Raw genomic sequence first — 18,337 nt, forward strand, 5'->3', positions numbered from 1 at the left:
TATTTGGTCACCTTACTATAATGTAAGTATTAATAGACAAGAAAGGGTCCAAAAAAATTTTTTTAAGCAGGTCGACTACCGGTTAAACATCAACTTTTCTAATCATGCTGAAAGTATGCAGTACCATAGAATAAACTCTCTTAAAAATCTAAGAATAATGTTAGACCAGTTATTTTTATACAAATAAATAAATAATAAAATTGATTCTCCAAACCTACTTGAAAGACTTCCATTCCGTGTGCCATCTAGACCGACAAGACAAAATCTTCTGTTTTGCACTGAAAACTCATCAACAAACTATTTTAAACAATCTACAATACCTAGAATATGTGACCAATATAACAATATATTTACCGAGGCTGATATTTTCTGTGACAATGTATGTAAATTTAGGTCAAAAATTATATAAATTTTGAGAGAACCAGACATTTAACTTTATTATTATTATTATAAACATATTTTTTCATTTCGTTTCTTTTACATTTATTATATTGAACATAATTTAAATTATTGTATTAAGTGTAAACAATTTTTTTGGTGTGTGCATGAGTTTCTTACACTATATACAAAGAAATTGGCAATATATGTGTACAAACTGTTTGTTTACCTAATAAAATTAATAAACACACCTTTATTTTAAAAACTCACAATATCAAAATTGTGAAGAAATTAAACAGTTTGAGATGCTTGAAAGTATATGAATGAATTTAAGGAGAACTGCCATGTTTACCGTCATAATTCAAGAGTTTATAGGAGCATATCCAAATCATTGCAGACAAGTACGGGATTAAACCAACGAAAAAATGATGAATATCACAGATCCCAAGAAATAAGAAATCTTTCACTACCCAGATCCCCCAAACAAGGCAAAAGCTGATCCTGGGGAGAGGGAGGGGTCACCAGCTATTTTTTACTCCTGAGGAGGTGGCATATTAAAAAATTGCATTGAAAAACACTGATTTAAACCAAAGAATGACAGGTTATAAGTTCTATAAATGCCTGTATTATTTCTTTCTCAAAAAGGTTCTTCATCTTTGTTATATCTGAAAACATAAATTGTTAATTTGCTTTTTGGGTGTATTATGTAACAAAACACAAGTTCGTAATACCAGTCATTTATTTGCGTTCTTATTCTATTTTTGACACATAAATGTAAATAAAATTCCAACACACAAGTTAAAGAATCTCACACAAGTTGATTTATTTATTTACATGCAGGTGAACTTAACACTTATACATTATTCTATTGCTTGACATTAAAAAAGTTATTCTAGAGCTAAAAATAAAAACAACACTATTCTGAATTTGTAATCAGATTAGTTTGCATTGTGCGCGAGTTTCAAATAGTAAAATAAAATGCATCAAATCTGTAAAATTAAAAAAAATAATGTTGAGAAAAAGAAAACAAATGCGAGATATTTGATAAACGCAAAAATTAGTCGAAATTGAACTGCACCCACTGAGTTCAATCACAAATATTTTTGACGAATTAATAAACAAGAATTTTTAAAAATACATAACAGAGTACATATTTAAGTAATTTATTTTTAAATTTTTGGTATTGAATTATTATAAATGTTAAAAATGGTGGGATCACAAGTATTAAATAACTTATATACATGATTGCGCTATTTTTTCACGTTACTAAGTACATTTTTGATAAAATAATCTAATAACCTTCCATCGAGTCTGTCTCTTTAGCAACCTCGATTAAGGCAAGATATGCATTAAATTAAAAACTACAATACAAAAATTATAATTTGGATAAAATATCCGAAATTTCCATTTTATGTTACTTCAATTGAAAATAATACATAGGTATTTGGTTTAAAACTCTATTTAATATTGATATTCTATATGGGTACTAAAGGAGAAGACTTAACATACCTATAATAAAAAACAAAATGACGAAGTTGACACGAAACTTAAAAAAAAAAAGAAAATTTGCTTAACTGACTAGCTTTCCTAGGTAAAAATATTTTGGTCGCTGCAATGATAATTTGCTTACAAGTTTCTGTAAACTTGCTTTCTTCATATTTATGCTGCTGCTAAGTTGCATTCATAAAAAAAACCGGGTGTTATCTGGAATTTTCTTTGGAGGCAGCAAGCAAGAACTGTAAACAAATAAAATCACATATACAACCCTTTTGGGAAATAGCATTTTTATAATTAGACTGTTAGTTACTGGCGCGGCTAAAAAGTAAAAACCATAAACAACATATAGATATACATATATATTTTTAATGTTACTTGTGCTGTCATCTGTAGTTAATAGTTGATATCATTTTGAATTTCGACAGATCAAAATAAATTATGTTTTACAGGTGTAACATGTTTTTATCGTAGAATTAAGAATAGTCCAAAAGGAGCATAGAATCATATTTGAATACATCGGACTGTGTCCAACAATTCCCCCACTATGCCCTACTTTCGCCGCGCGCATTCGTGAGGTCGCAGCGTAATGTTGCTTGATGGGAAAAAAAAATCATAACACAAATGTAAGGTAAAAAAAGCAATCTGTTAATTTCTCTAAAATTTTATTGTGCACGAGTAAATATCGATTGACACAACAGAGTAGATAAGTAAAGGGTCATTTAATAAGAGTAATTGAATTAATGAACTTTTAACTTAAAATATGAAACAAATTTTATTTTACATAAAACTGATATTTTTATATTATGTTAAATAATATTTGATGTTTTGAAAATAATGTCGGTCAAATTTCAACCACAGAGTTGTTTAATCCGAGATCCAATTTTTATTAATTCTCTCATTCAGATGAGCAAAGTAGGATAAAAAAAATTACTACCCTGGCAACACTAACGAAATTTCCATTTTGTGTCTTCGACAATCTGACAGATGGAAAAATAATTCAATTTTTAAGTAATGCATTTGTTTTATACACGTTCATTCACATGAAATGCGATTGCATCATGTTTCTTTAAGATACTAGCAGTATTTCTACACTTTAAAAGGACACAACACGGCATAGTTGACTTCAAATCGGGAGTTGCGTACTGAGCGACGTCTACAAAGAAACTAATGAGTCAAAATGTAAAACTACTCATTTCTGAGTAGTTTAGTCGCCTTCTGTTTGATGTGTGTATGCGGTTTCTGGACTAATCTTAATTCTATGGTTTATGTTTTTTTACTTTTAATTAATCCTATATTCTTCAATGGAAGGTTCTGTACCAAAGAAAATAATACCTGTAGGTAATCAATGATGTTTAGTAAATAGACACGTTATTCCAAGATACTAACTACGACTAAGATATAGCAAATATTGCGTTGCCCTCAACAATTTGAAAAAAGAGATAGTAATTCTCGATACATATTCATGTAAGAAGAAGATACACATATTTTCTTAGTTTATATTTATTTCTGTGTAACTCGTTATCATTGAAACGACACTAGCTGGCAGGTGTCAACATTTTGAAAAATGTGCTTAAAAATATATCTAATTTTCTACTTATTGTATTTACTAATGAAATAATATATCTGTTTTGCTTTTCACGGATGCAGGGCAATTAAAGCATTTTTTTCTATCATGCGAACTGATGACGGCATATTTCTGCGTCTGACCATGATGAAAGGCCATTAGAGAATGAAGACAAGGCAATTATTCGCTAATTGAAATGCCATTTTCTTTGCAGTAGTAATGTGTCTATTTAATTACACATTATTGCCGGGAATATTTTATATTTTATTTTTAAAATAAGTTTATACCAATCAAAATGAGGAAAACGAAAATGGAAACACTCCGCGTGCGACGTCACAAGTTATTTTCGGTGAGTTCTGCTGAAGTAGTTCATTTTTAAGTTTTAATGCATTTTCAAGAAACTTCGCCAAACAATTTAATACTTTGATTTTTACTGTGCATAAGAAAATATTTTTTATATCTAATTTCCTGTAGCACTGATCTTCCTCATCAAATATGTTTCTTAAGAATGTTAAACATAAAGACACAAACAAATATATTTTAAATATGCATTTAACAATATTTAGTTCATCGAAAAATGGTGAAAAAACTACCTGAAGTATTTTAGTTAACTTTTTTGGCATCTTTGGCTTCCTCCTTGGGCTGTCCTCGCCCCATGAGCTTGGCGAGGGAGTCCCAGATACCACCAAAGAACAGAGCGCAGAACAAGTTCTCAAACGGAATGAAGGGATCGTGGATTCCGAGCAGAATAGATGATAACTGAAACAAAAATCAATATTTAGAAAAAATAACTACATTAAAATATTAAAGTACAACCCTAACGACCCAAACCCAATCCTCTGTAGAGTGCACTAATGGTATTGTGATTAGGAGACGCAATCTAGTGAAGAAATAACTTAACACCCATTGGATTATCGAGTACAAGTTGAGATTTCAAATGGTAATAATTTAAGTAATAAATAAAAACAATTATAATATATAACATAATCAATAAATAATTTTGTTACCTATCATCACGCAAATTGTAGAAATTGAAAAGAATGTTTGTTTTTATTTGATGACAATTGATATTTCAAACAAACAAACGAACCATCACGCCACTTCTCCGTAGAGGTAGGCAGAGAAGATAAAACGCCACTTTAATATGTCTTTGTATTCAGAACTTGCTTCCTCTATATTCATACATTTTCTCATGCACGCACAAGTATTTCGACTTTTGACATGTCCATCTTCAAGTATTTGTTGAATTTGGACATGCCATGTCTTTCTCGGTCTTCCTCATTTTCTGCATTCATCAACATTTGCACTGTTAATCCTTACAGCAATTTTTCTCTGTCCATTCGCTCTACATGTCCAAACCGACGTAGCACTCTTTTCTTGATTTTGTCAATAACGCAAGAAACAAATCTTATAGTAATAATTATAGTATGGGTATTTTTTTGGTTAGCACATTGTGTTACGATGAATAAATTTTTCGGTTCCTAGCAACACACATGCAGATAAATGTTTACTTTCTCCTAAAATTTTATATGATAAACCACTTGGACTTAGTTCGAAAGACTTTTTGTACTTACCAAATACCTTGTACTTCATTAATACATTAATATAAATTGTTTTTTTAATACGTAAGGGATTTCAATGAGCCCCAGTTGACTATTAAGATACCTTTACAATTTATTTTTGCCTTCACATTTATTTTTAATAGAAATGCAAATTAGAGTATGTAGGAATAGTACTAATATGTCTGTTGGAATACATTAGCATAGTACTTAATTACCAGCCTGTTGAGAGCAATTTAAGATGAATAACATTTTCTACTAACCTACATATCGTCTATGTAAGTTCAATACTGCGGAAGAGCCATTTGTCAAAAAACCTTGCAATTTTATAAAAAAAAAAAAAAATTTTAATGCAGTTTATTTTGTGTTGTTGATTTATAGTAGAATATCTATTTTTACTATCATATGTGTCTATATGAAGTTAATTGTTGCAGTTAAACTGGTTATGCATGGCACATTCGCTGTATTGTCTTTACGCAAATCGAGTACGTCTCATCTGCCATATCGGATTTAGGTATATATGCGGTATTGCTTCTTTAGTGGGGATGATTTATTTGCGGAATCGAATTTAATTAAACGCAAACAGTCTATTGGTCAATTTCGAAATTTAAATACACCAATCAATGGGGCTTGTCCCATTCAACTGAAAATGACAAAAAACGTATACTTATATGCGGTATTGAATTTACCTAGATACTTTACCAGTGTATCGGACGCCAAATACATTTTGCTTCCTTTTTTAATGTAAAATAATAGTTTTTTTCCTACGAAAGTCCATAACGCTTTACCAGTGATAGATTTTTAGTAAATTAATAATTTCATTTATGTACATTACAGGACAACTGCCAATTACAATGTACATATGAGTATTAAAAAAAAACATCTATGCTTTTTTTTAAATTTAAAGGTACATACGTATATACTCCTTAAAAACAAAGACAACTAAATCACCAATACACATTACAATACATAGAGAGGAAGAGTCTAGCTAAGAGTAAAGCTGGTAATCCTAGCATGGAATAGATCCACCTCTCTTGATAGGCGTTAAATAGAGTAATCATCATCCCTACAGGCATCATCAAAGGTAAATTGGTCCTTCATTCAGGAAGAACAAATCGTCTGTGTTGCCTAACTCTTAAGTAATTGCTTGATGCATATAATTTATTGTATTATTAACACATTTTACGACGGGTAGTCATTATTATAGTACTTAGAATATATACATTTCAGTTTTTTATACATTTGGATATGTAGAATTAATAAAAATAAGTTTTTTTAGCAATGATTTAGATAGCCGGAAAAATGCTCCTCTTTTAAAAACCACTTTGATCAATAATTTTTATTATTTCAAAGTTCAAAAATTGTTATTCTAATGATGTTATCAAGTAAATAATAATCACTAGTAGTAATAAGATACTTTCACAAGTCGGGAATAACATTAAAAATGTGATATTTATTTTGAGGGGATTTTTCTAATTTCTAACTGTCGATGTATTCAAAACAAGTTTTCACTTAAAGTTTTCTGGTTTCAAAATGAGTACTTAAAAAATGGCTCGCAGTTGGCTTTACGTCATTTTGATGACACGTGTGACGCCCGCCGACTGCGCTTTTAACAAACATTAAACAAGTATGACGCAAAAATTACATACATGCGGTTTGTCCCATAGGGCGCGAAACATCTCTCTTTTGGGTTGTTCAAAATATGCATGTTTTAAACCTTTGTAGAAAACCTATCCAACGTCACGTGAAAAAAAAAATAGTACTGATAGCATCGTGATTTTTTGCTTTTTAAATATAACAATAATAAAATAATGTGGAAAGACCCCTTTACGTTGATCAAATTATATTTATATATATATATATAAAATTGTTTAAAGTTTGCAGAAAAAACATTTTTATAAAAGAAGAATGTTTTAAGTGAGAGAAAAATAAAATAATGAATATTTTTTACCTTGAAGTAGACGAAGAATATTACAATACCAAAGTACACGAGGGCGTGTGGTGCAGATATGAGATCAGTCTTTTTGTCCAATACGAATATGATTGAGCCAACCAATGACGCCTTAGTATAGCTGAAAAAAGTTTATCAAATATTTAATTATTAAGTTTGTTTACATGTTATGGCAATGCATACAGAAAATTATTTGGACTGCCTAGGTGCTGCAGTGCCTCCGAAATGTTTACAGTTGGACGGGTAAACACCTTCGCTGCCCTACTTCGCCAAAGAGCCTGGAGCCTACAGTAATGCCTGAAAAGCTCCGACAACACGCTTCTCCTAGCTACAGCAGGGTGGACCGATTCACTCCTGTTCGAGCGATGGAATGGAAATGCTGAGACCATAATATAAGATAATTTATTTTATCTCATTTATGCAAAAAATTATTAAATTATTATTTTATTATCTTTTTTTTTTCTTTCCTTCCTTACAGTTTGATTATTTTTATTCATTTTTGTTTGCGTCTTATTTTATTTTTTTTATCAATATATTTTACGTATTATGTAAGTTATCGCTACATTGTTATATTAAAATAAAATCTGTTTTCATTTTGTATGGTAGAATTTGCTCTGCACTATTTAGCCATTTCACTGAAATAAAATATATTTTTATTATTATTATTACAATCACTGGCTTCATATTAGATTATAGCTTTCAACACATATTTTTGCTTTTTTATAAAAGATGCATTCCAAAACATTTTAACATGAAGTAATAAATTATGTTGACAATTCTTTTTCACGTATTTGAGAACATAATATAATGTTTTTTTAGTGAGTTTTCTGTAATTTTAGGAGAGAAAAAAAACATGCCACAATTATGATTAGATGTCACTCTTCATTATTGTTCACAAAAAGCTTTTCTTTTACATGATGAGAAACTTTTCAAAAATGCATGTTAATGTTATTGTGTTTTCATTAATATTTTTGTATAAAGACAATAATTAATATAATTTTCTTTTAAATAGGGAAATATCACATACTACGAATACCGAAAAAATGTATGAAATGGATTTAGAAAAATAATTATATTTTCAAAATCAATACGGATATTAAGGAGAAATGTTTTCATACATAACTTTGAAAAAGAAATGATAAAAAAATATGTCCCTAGAAAAACGCGACATGTTTGGCATTGATAATTGTGACGTCAAGATTCGTGGTTATGCTCTACAAAGTTTTTAACAGTTACAAACAAAGTTCAAAATTAACATGAATCGTGACGTATTAGGGGCGTGACCAATGCAATGACTGTTTTGTGAGAATTAAAAATAATTTATTAAAAAAATATATTTTATGCTACTAATAAGTAGTAAAAAATTAGTTTTTTACTCGACAGTATTTCATAGACCATTATTACTTTAAAAAATCGTAGCGATGATAATACAATACTTGACAACATATATATTTTTTGGCTTAGTTAGATAGTCTATTAATAAAAAAACCACTGAATTTCCTTATTTCATCAGGTTTTTTGCACTTCAGGTAACCAGTCCAAGGATTATTAAATATTTTTTGTAACACTCATGTTGACCTGTATCGGGATTCAAACCCGGGACTTTGTGCATGGTAACCAAACACACTTATCACTACACCTGAGGCAGATAATGCATGATTTAAACATAAATATAATATACTCACAAGCTCGGCTGCATGAATTCCATAGCAGTAGGGGTCCAAGTGCCTCGGATAAGTCTCTCAAACAGTTTGACAAACCCGGCTCCGTTGCCCTTCATGGTACCAATGATGATCATAATGATATACGCGTTGGGATATAATTTGGCTGCGTGTGTTACTCCGTCGTACACCTTCTTTGCCCTATAGATTTCCTTCATGGCCGAAGCGACAACCTTCACAGGGAGAAATTTGCCAACTTTGTAACCTATATCGAATGGTGTGTAAAATACTACATACCTGCAAGTAAGAAAAATTACATTGAAAACGCATGATTAATGAAGATATTTTCATTTCACATAGTAACAGTGTGAATTAAACATAGTTTGAAAAGGGATATAGATGAAAATTTACTTCATTTATGTGTGAAATAACTAAGATAATTCAAGAGATGAATCTTGCAAAATATTTTTTGAAAACTAGCATGCTAAGAACGGATGTTTTGAAACTAAATTTCGTAGGTAGAGTTTGGATTGAGTATGACATTACAATTTAAGTATTTTTCCCTTTCAAAATAATGTATAACATTTTCAACAATTCGTCTCGCAGCTCATGATATCTTTTACTATACCTGACATCTTAAAACAAAATATAGTATTTAGTGAACATGCTGTCACTAAGGTGAACATTTAAGAAGATAATCGCAATCCACTCAATCACACTTCCTTGTGCTTTTCAAAGCATCTTTTTTGGCGGTAGACCTGTAGCTTGGAATATTTTGGATTGTAGTCTTACTAGCTTCAGTTCCTTGTAGTATTAAAGATAATATTTGTGTGTTAAAGTCGATCTTTCATATTGTTTTGTTAAATAACCAACAATAAATTATCATACCACATGAGAGTTGCGACCATGAGTTGAGGTGTGTTTTTGAGGGGAGCCAGGATGGGTTCTCCGAGAAGTCCATTGGCCACCATAGCTCCGGAGAAGTTGATGAGCATTGTTGAAAGCCAGCATGATAAGGGGTGCTTGCGAGAGAAGGCCTGAGCTCCTGCAAACAAATAAACAAATTAATGGTACATGACAAGAATGGACTAATCAACAAATAATGAATTTTACATAGAAGAATAAAAACCTCATTTGTGGGACACTGGGATCATGTTTTTTATAAAATAGGTTTTCAAAAATTGATGTAATATATATTTTTGCATACAATCACAGAAAAAAAGTTACATAAACATCTATTTAATATATTTAAAAAAAAAAGACAAAAACAAGCTCATTGCAGCAATCGTTGCATTTTGACAATTTTTTTTTGCCAGCTATGATACCATATTTGTTTCCTAAAACTTATAAGACAGAGAGCCACATTTTACTAGTTTTTAATATTCCATTATATATTGAACAGGAGAAAAAATTACATTAATACAAGAAAATCGAAAAATGCAATGAGCCTGTTTAGCTGCGTACCCTTCAAATTAGATTAAAATATTTTGAACATGTCTAAATTTTTTTACACAACTTGGCAGACCCTGCGTTATAATGGCTTAGACATCTGATACACTTTCGAAGAATTGATTCTTGACGAGATAACAAATTGCAGGTTTAAGAAAGAAATCCAAGAAAGATTTATTTTTCAATTGGTTTGGGTGTTGTGATATATTTTTCATAACTTCCTTCCACATTCTCTCTTTCCCACCTGCTGACAAGCCTCTAAAATAGAGGCCTTGCAGGTTTTTTTTTTAAATTATGTAATTTTTCTCAAGCCTGGGCATTTAGTGCTATATAATTTACCAATGCCTATTGGCCTAGGATATAATCCCCGAGCTATTGTAAATGTCTGAGCTTCCCAACCATCTATTTAAAACCTATTGGTTTTTGCTGAAACATATTTTTTTTTATTAAAATCCAGTTGTACATAAACACAAAAAACGCATTATTCAAAATTTACATTATATTTTTTTTAAGTTTTAACACTGTTACTTTGTAAAATTTATACATAAGTACACATTTATTTTATAAATTAATTAAACAACTTATCGTATTAAAAATATAAATATTTAAAAAATTACGATTTTTCACCATAAGCTATGATATAAAAAGTAAATTCATTGTTGCATAGGTACTATAAAAAGAGTTTTATTATCAGATGTTTGATTGCAGTTTTAAAATATGAATTATTTGTTTGTGTGATTTTAATTTTACCCAGTAACGGTCAGTACGATTTTACAGTAATAAATCATTATTTTTTTATTTTTCTATAAATACAGGTAGATCATAAAAACAAAATAATATAACTGATATTAAAAAAATTGTAGAGTAAAATCGGTATCAGGCTGGTAAAAATACATTATTTGCTTAAAGGACAAGCAGCATAGTTATACTGTGTAAATTTGACGAGACGTGACATTGGCTCGTTGGTCTAGGGGTATGATTCTCGCTTCGGGTGCGAGAGGTCCCGGGTTCAAATCCCGGACGAGCCCGCGGACGTGTATGCTTTTTTTTATGTACATAACGATAAAAGCTACAATTCAGCAGGTAAAAATGTATCTATACATGTTTGTGATGATGACGGCGTTAGTGACGATAAGAAAAAAGTGAAACTATAAAAAGAAAAAAAAACATCTTATCAATGTGACTCTGTATATGTACCTATTATCTATTAAATACTCCTAAATAACGTGCAATAAAAAGTATTGTGTTGTGTTATTAAAATAATATACCTATATCTGAATTCAAAATGCGCGTAAACCGAATTTCACTGTTTTTTTAATGAGTAGGCGTTGCATATTCCGTAAATACAAATCAATTTATTTTATTATTTATGTTCGAAGTGAAATTATAAAAATAGGGCAGGAAAAGTATTTAGTATGCTGCGTGCGAATAGGTATTCTTACAGAGAGAAGGGCGGGCTTAAGATATGTACAATCGTTAACCACAATTATTATAATAGCTAAGTATAAACTATATTTATCGAAGGCTTAATATATATATTTAGTTTATTTTTGCTGAATATTTCGTAATTTTTGGTAAAATATAGCCCCTTTATGCAGAAAATCGTAAATATAAAAACCACAATCCAAGTGCGATAGGTACTCGTATAATCACAGATACAGGGTGTTCTTTAAACCCTGTCACATCCGAAACCACGATGATCAGTATGAGCAAGAAGACATATTGGCACATTAAAATAAATTTTTAGAACGAATAAAATTTAAAAAAATAAAATATTTAAAAAAACAAATGGTTGCTAACTTCTGCAGGGGAGAAACTTAACTGAACTTTTTAATATTGTATTTTTACAAATTTTCTTCATTTTAAATATTTTTTTAAATATGCCAATATGTCTTCTTGCCCATACTGATCATCGTGGTTTCGGATGTGACAGGGTTTAAAGAACACCCTGTATATTAAAAGTGGGTATGATGTATTTAAAAAGTTTACTTTTATTTATTTTACATAGAAAATTTTATTTCGATACTCTTTCTTTTAAAAAAAAACAACCAAATCGGTTCAGTTTTGGGGTACGGAAAACGGGACAACGAAACGCCGATTTTGTCGATTTTAGTTAGGCATTATCAGTCCGACGTGCAGTTGTCTTTTTCGCACAGTATCGGGTAGGCGTTTGCTAGAGAGTTACAGAAAAGCTATTTCCAAATACATTTTCATCTAAACTCCCATCTATTGCATATCCTCTTAATAACAATAAGACTCGGCTTCCGTTTGTAGCGGAGAGCTGAGCAGTTGAGCAAGTCAGTGTGACGAAGAGGAAAATTTACATTTATTTCAGACAGCAAATCGGCATAACCATAAAATTAAGTCAATTATAAAGAAATAATTATAGTGACCGACCAAAGTTTCGGTTTCGGCCAGTAAAACGAGTTTCGATTTCGGCTAAAAATTGGCCGAACTTCTGCTCAGCCGAAACCTGCGGTCAGGAAGAGTCGGATTACGTTCGGCTAAACTCGGGTGGAAAATAGATATTGGATTGTTGTCCATTTAAATAATTTATTTTTTCACGTTATAAACAATAATAAATATCATGTGACCTCACTGGGGTTACCTGTGCCGAGGACACTTAACAATATACTTATTTTTATTTTTTTACATGTGAGAACATACAAAGAAGACTTACATACATAAATAAATTACAAAATGTTAAGATAGTTTTGAACATTACGCATTTATGTTTATATTTAATTTTTGTATACCTATATTATTTATATTATAAAACGCACAATAGAAGGACAAAAACATAACATAAACTATACGTTTGTGGAGCAGGTGATTTAATATTGGTTTGGGCGAATGAGACAATCCATTTTACTTGGTATTTTTTAAATTAGTTACCGTAAACGTGATTTTGCCCAGTTTTACCAAACTTTTACAACATCGTAGAATTTTTGTAAGGGTCTATTCCTATCCATTTCGTTGCATATTCTAATTATTCTGAACATTTTTGCAAGTACACAATGTTTGCTTTTCTTTTATTTATGCAATTTTCGAAGACAAAACATACTGGGCAAAATTATCTGCACTTGTTGACAATTTTGCCCACTTGGTCATTAACTGTTATTTTAGGTTTTATCATCCTTATCATACGGTTTATTACTACTTTTTGGGCGAAAAATGCTGTTTATGTTTAAACAATAGCACAATTGAGGCATCACCATTTTAAAATCAATGAACATCAAAAAAACAGGTGGGCAAAATATTGTCAACTATTTCATTAATTTTTCCATACAATGCAGATTTGTGGGCCAGGGTTGGCACATAATTGGATTTTGAACAAAACCAAAGGAGTTTATCTCTAATCCTTTAAATTTCTTCGTGTTTGACTATGCACAAGCCAATAAATTATGAATCGCCTTTGCAATTTTTTTACAAACCATTTCAGTTCTGATGCGATTTTCGTAATTCGAAATAGAAAATTAGGTCTTCATAATTTCACAAAAAAGCTGGCAAATTTAATAAAGTAAAAAAAAATGTTTTTATTGCTTTTGAAAGGTAAAAATAAAAATTGGTTAAAGTACCTGTAACCATTTATAATTTACTCACAGAAAATGACTCAATCTTGCAGTTTTTAAGGTTTACATTGAATTTATGAAAACCTTGAGGCAAGATGAGTTTCGGGCAAATATTTCACTATGTTCTAATTAAATACATCAGCAATATCCTGAACTTGAGGCCACACAACGTACCATTACGTTTGCGTCTTACAAATGACATAACCATATTGAAATTGTGGTTGTTGATGCGCTGATAACTTAACCGACATAATATTTGTCGTTTTGCGTATTAACAGTGTTAAACTTTACCAAAACGAAAGCGTCTTCTTTACCGTTATTAATTTCAAGCGGATCAGAAACTGTTTTTTCGTTTTCCTTGGCCGAAGATTCAGAGGCACGTTGTTCATATTTATCGTGATGACTTATGATGAATGTCTCGAAATCTGTTGATTCATAAACTGAGTAGGCATCAGAGTCTGTTGTGTCCGTGTCGTTATGACAAATTTATCAATGTTCTCCTTTGTAAGGTGTAGGTATCTTTTGATCCCGATGGCAAAGAAAAATCAGATGGATTGTTATCCAATTGCTGTGTTGTACTCGTATAAAACGTTTTGATGAACAGAATAACTAGCTTTTCATTTTCAGCGTGTATTTGAATTGAAACCCCTATCAGATTTAAAAAATCTTATTTGTTAAATCTTTGTCAAAAAAACTGATTTATAGGTCAGTTTTAACAAAACGTCCGGTTACCTCGTTTAAAATCATGTTTTTGTCGCTTACTTAATTTTCTTTTATATTTTCTACTTTGTTTAAGCAGCAGGTACTTGTATTTTTTTCGGCTCAGCTGATGTATTCTTTTTCGGTAATCTGGTTTTTGTCTTGGATAATGTATTTTCAAAGTAGTACTTAGCGACAACTCTAAACGTGGGCGCAATTGTCAAAACACTAGCTAAGAAATCTAAGGGAATTTTGCCCACTTAAATATCTATTGTGTTTGTTCAAATTGATATACAGAAATACTTTCTATAGCGTTGTTATTATTTATGTAATGAAATATATAAAACTTACTTGCCTCGTTTCAACACAAACTCCGCAACAGCAAAAGTTTTGACACTATTTATAGATATACAAAAACTGACCTTCAAGTTTAACTTTAAATTTCAAGTGATCAACTGAACCTGGCGGTAAACTGAATATTTAGTTTTGCCACGGAACTATCAAAATGTACTTACAAAATGTAATTCTAATGATACCAGTAATTTTTCTTACTTGAATACATGATTTTGTTAAGGATTTCGGCAGTGGGCAAAATTGTCATGTTTTACGGTATTGTATTGTCATTGTCTAATATAAAAAATAAAAACTAGACTGATTTTGTGATTTGTTGACTGTAGTTAGTATTTCAAATAATCATATTCATATTTTTGTGATTCCTTTATAGTTAATAAGTTTAAGTTCCTATAGCGTATATTGAAGAACTATTACATATATATATATATATATATATATATAACATAATAACGAACTAAAAAGCACTGACAATTAAAATTGTACTCATTATCGTGTATTTTATTTAACGCTTATTTTAATGAATTCGTAAGGTTCAACAATAAAAACGCCTAATTTTGGGCGTTTTGAAGCGACCTCAACTTATTTAAATAAGTAACATATTACAACAGAGATGAATAACATTTTAGAGAAAGTAAAATAGAAGTCTAGGCATCTACAGAGCTTATGACCTGTCATTGCCTGGTTTAAGTGGCCACTTTACACACTGTGTAACATTCACCATTCTGTCTCAGGTGTTGCCTAGTATGTAGGTAAAATAATTCAATTGAACGAATCTCACCCGCATAAATGAAGGTTTCAGATCTTTAACTTCACAAACCTTCTCTAAAATGTTCTTCATCTCTGTTGTAATACGTTAATATTAACAGCTCCCCAGGGAGATTAATCCAGTACTTGTCTACAAAAATTTGGACAAACTCAAAATATTGTTATTTAAATAAGTTTCGGTTTCGGCCGAAACTAGAACTGAAGCCGAAATTCGGTTTCGGTTCGGCTGAAAATCTCGATTCGGTCGGTCACTAAAAACAATTGATTCGCAACCATGCGTACAATATTTTAAAAGGTTAATATACGGTTTGTCCTATTTAAAAGTCGATCTAAACCCAATCGCGACTAAATTGTTTGAAGAAACGTAACTTTTAAGCTAATTTTATAACAATTATTATGAAAATAAAACTTTGTTATCAGTGTTACACAATTTTATTCTTTTACAAGAACACAACTATAGTTTCGGGAGAGCACTCCTCCAAAGAATAAAATTGTGTAACACTGATAACAAAGTTTTATTTTCATAATAATTTATAATGAAGTGTTACGAAGTGAATGCCGATTCAATTAAAAATATTAATTTTATAACAATTGAAACTCTCTACAATACAATGACAAAAGAAGGATACAATTTATATATATACATAATACTCAGACATATAAAATATTCATATATATATACACACACATATACATAAATACACTCATATACACATATATATAAATATACAGGATGTTCTTTTAACCCTGTCACATCGGAAACCACGATGATCAGTATGAGCAAGAAGACATATTGGCACATTAAAATAAATTTTTAGAGCTACTAAAATCTTAAAAAATAAAATATAGAAAAAAAACAAATGGTTGCTTACTCCTGCAGGGGAGAAACGAGGAGGGAGGAGGGGGGAGTCTGATTCACCGTCAACAGCACGCCCGTACCCCCCTCGCTTCTCCCCTGCAGAAGTAAGCAACCATTTGTTTTTTTTAATATTTTATTTATAAACAAAACTTTTGTTCTAAATATTTTTTTAAATATGCTAATATGTCTTCTTGCTCATACTGATCATCGTGGTTTCGGATGTGACAGGGTTTAAAGAACATCCTGTATATGTGTGTGTATTTAAGGGTGTTAATGTATATGTGTGTGTGTATATGTATAAATATTTTTGTGGGCATGTGTATATGTATGTTTACATATATGTATGTATATATGCATGTATATGTGTGTATGCACGTGTATGTATGTGTGTATGTGTATGAATGTTTATAAGGGTGCACACGTGTGTGTATGGAGATATATAAATTAACATATGTTTATCTGCCTTAGCACGGGTCTTCTCCTACTAGACATTACTACTAAAAAAATGTAAAAAAAGTTAAGTTATGAAATTTGAGATCATCTATTAGTTTATTTACATTTTTGAAGAGTTTTCAAAAAGTTCAAGCTATGTTTTATTAAACTGTGTTTTTTGACTAATTGAAAAAATGGGCAAAATTACACATTCGCGTCCGGTTCGGTCCCGCTAATGTCAGAGCAAAATAGACCGAGATACCGGGAGCATAGTACCACCGGGAAGCCAACGAGGACAAAAATATCCCAGCCATGTACATTATACACGTGTTATTATGTGGGAACTGGTGGGAACGTCTCACCGCGGTCGTGGACAACTTGAGGCGGCAAAATACGTCAAATCAACTAGAAAGAACATCACGATTCTTCCAATAAAAAGTATCGAAACAGCGCGAAATCGGTTTAAAGTAAAACAGAGAATCTTCCATCTCGGTTCTAGATTATTATTCAAATTTTATTAGCGGGAAATAGAAGGAAAACAAAAACAAAGTACCTAACTACCGATTTTTGAAAAATACATTTGGAATTAGTATTTTAGTAAGATTTCACTGATTACTGAGTACCTACTCGTTAAAATAAAAAATAGTACCGACCCAGCTAGAATCTAATTAGATTCGCACTCCTTTCACTGCTGGCATTGATTTATTATTTTTATGTAATATTATTTACAATTCAGTTAGTTACTAAAATAAAACTTACAACCTTGATGCATGGTAAAACAAAAGTAAAATGATCGTGTCTTTTAACAGATCACTGAACAAATGACTAAGAATAAATAAATTATGATGAAAATTCTCTAAGTAATTTGAAATAATTACGCGTTTCATTTTATTCAAAAGAAAAACAGGATATTCGAGTAAACCGACATGAGTTACACACACATACTAGTTATTAATTTGTCACTTACCGGCTCCGAGATCTTCCCTCACTGCGAGGGCGCATAACAAGGAATGCGCGATGTCGAAATAAGGGAACATTTTAAGTTTGATGACCTGGTTGGCCACATCCAGGAACGCTTCGGGATCCATTTTGAGAGGCTTTAGTTTCTGCCTCTCTGGAAAATTGTACGCGAAAACGCTTGGAACCCAACGTTTCCACCCCGTTTACGACGGCGATGTTTGCACCTTGTTGCTGAGAGACAGACTGATTAATTCTCCCGTTCGCCGCCGCGCGCTACTGTCACTTTTAGCAATCGAGCTTCGCTATTCAAACAGCTCGAGCGACAGTTTGTTAAATTATGCAAATATATAACAAAGTTTTTAATTATATATACAAATATATTTGTTTATTCTACAATGTAAAAGTACTTTTTTACTTAAATTACTTATGCTACCATAAAATGACAGATAGGAGATAGGACCATTGACGTTGGATAGATACTATTCGCATACAACAGTAATTGTATTTTAGTGATATTTATGCTTAAAAACATGATTTAAGTTAGATTTAAAAAATACGTACTGTAAAAATAATAGTTATTTTGAGTAATATAAATGAAAAAATATACATTAGGTTAAATATTTAAATTTTGCACCTT

General features: G+C 30.9%; 1 protein-coding gene and 1 non-coding gene across 2 annotated transcripts; one reads left to right on the forward strand and one right to left on the reverse strand.

The window, feature by feature from the left end:
* Nucleotides 1-1,099: 1,099 nt before the first annotated feature.
* Nucleotides 1,100-17,920, reverse strand: LOC148280195 (trimeric intracellular cation channel type 1B.1). The gene is made up of 6 exons (XM_088228762.1): nt 17,708-17,920; nt 9,499-9,655; nt 8,635-8,907; nt 6,950-7,070; nt 4,033-4,198; nt 1,100-2,114 (listed from the first exon to the last, which is right to left on the reverse strand). Exons 1-5 carry the CDS (start codon nt 17,826-17,828, stop codon nt 4,043-4,045), a joined length of 828 nt encoding a protein of 275 aa, XP_088084888.1. The 5' UTR covers nt 17,829-17,920; the 3' UTR covers nt 1,100-2,114; nt 4,033-4,042.
* On the forward strand, nt 11,016-11,087 carry TRNAP-CGG (transfer RNA proline (anticodon CGG)). Its single transcript has one exon. It is a non-coding gene; the product is annotated as a tRNA-Pro (tRNA).
* Nucleotides 17,921-18,337: the final 417 nt, after the last annotated feature.

The sequence above is a fragment of the Micrasema longulum genome, unplaced genomic scaffold (genome assembly GCF_059751315.1).
Source record: "Micrasema longulum isolate JH-2025_06_02 unplaced genomic scaffold, ASM5975131v1 h1tg000607l, whole genome shotgun sequence".
In the NCBI taxonomy this organism is placed as follows: domain Eukaryota; kingdom Metazoa; phylum Arthropoda; class Insecta; order Trichoptera; family Brachycentridae; genus Micrasema; species Micrasema longulum.

What these genes read in the sequence shown, in the direction of transcription:
- LOC148280195 (XM_088228762.1), bottom strand. Translation starts at nt 17,828, where the DNA reads ATGGATCCCGAAGCGTTCCTGGATGTGGCCAACCAGGTCATCAAACTT. An exon ending in ATGGTCGCAACTCTCATGTG is followed by an intron (nt 8,908 to 9,498) that starts GTATGATAATTT and finishes TCTTACTTGCAG; the next exon opens with GTATGTAGTATTTTACACAC. An exon ending in TATTCTTCGTCTACTTCAAG is followed by an intron (nt 4,199 to 6,949) that starts GTAAAAAATATT and finishes TTTTTGTTTCAG; the next exon opens with TTATCATCTATTCTGCTCGG.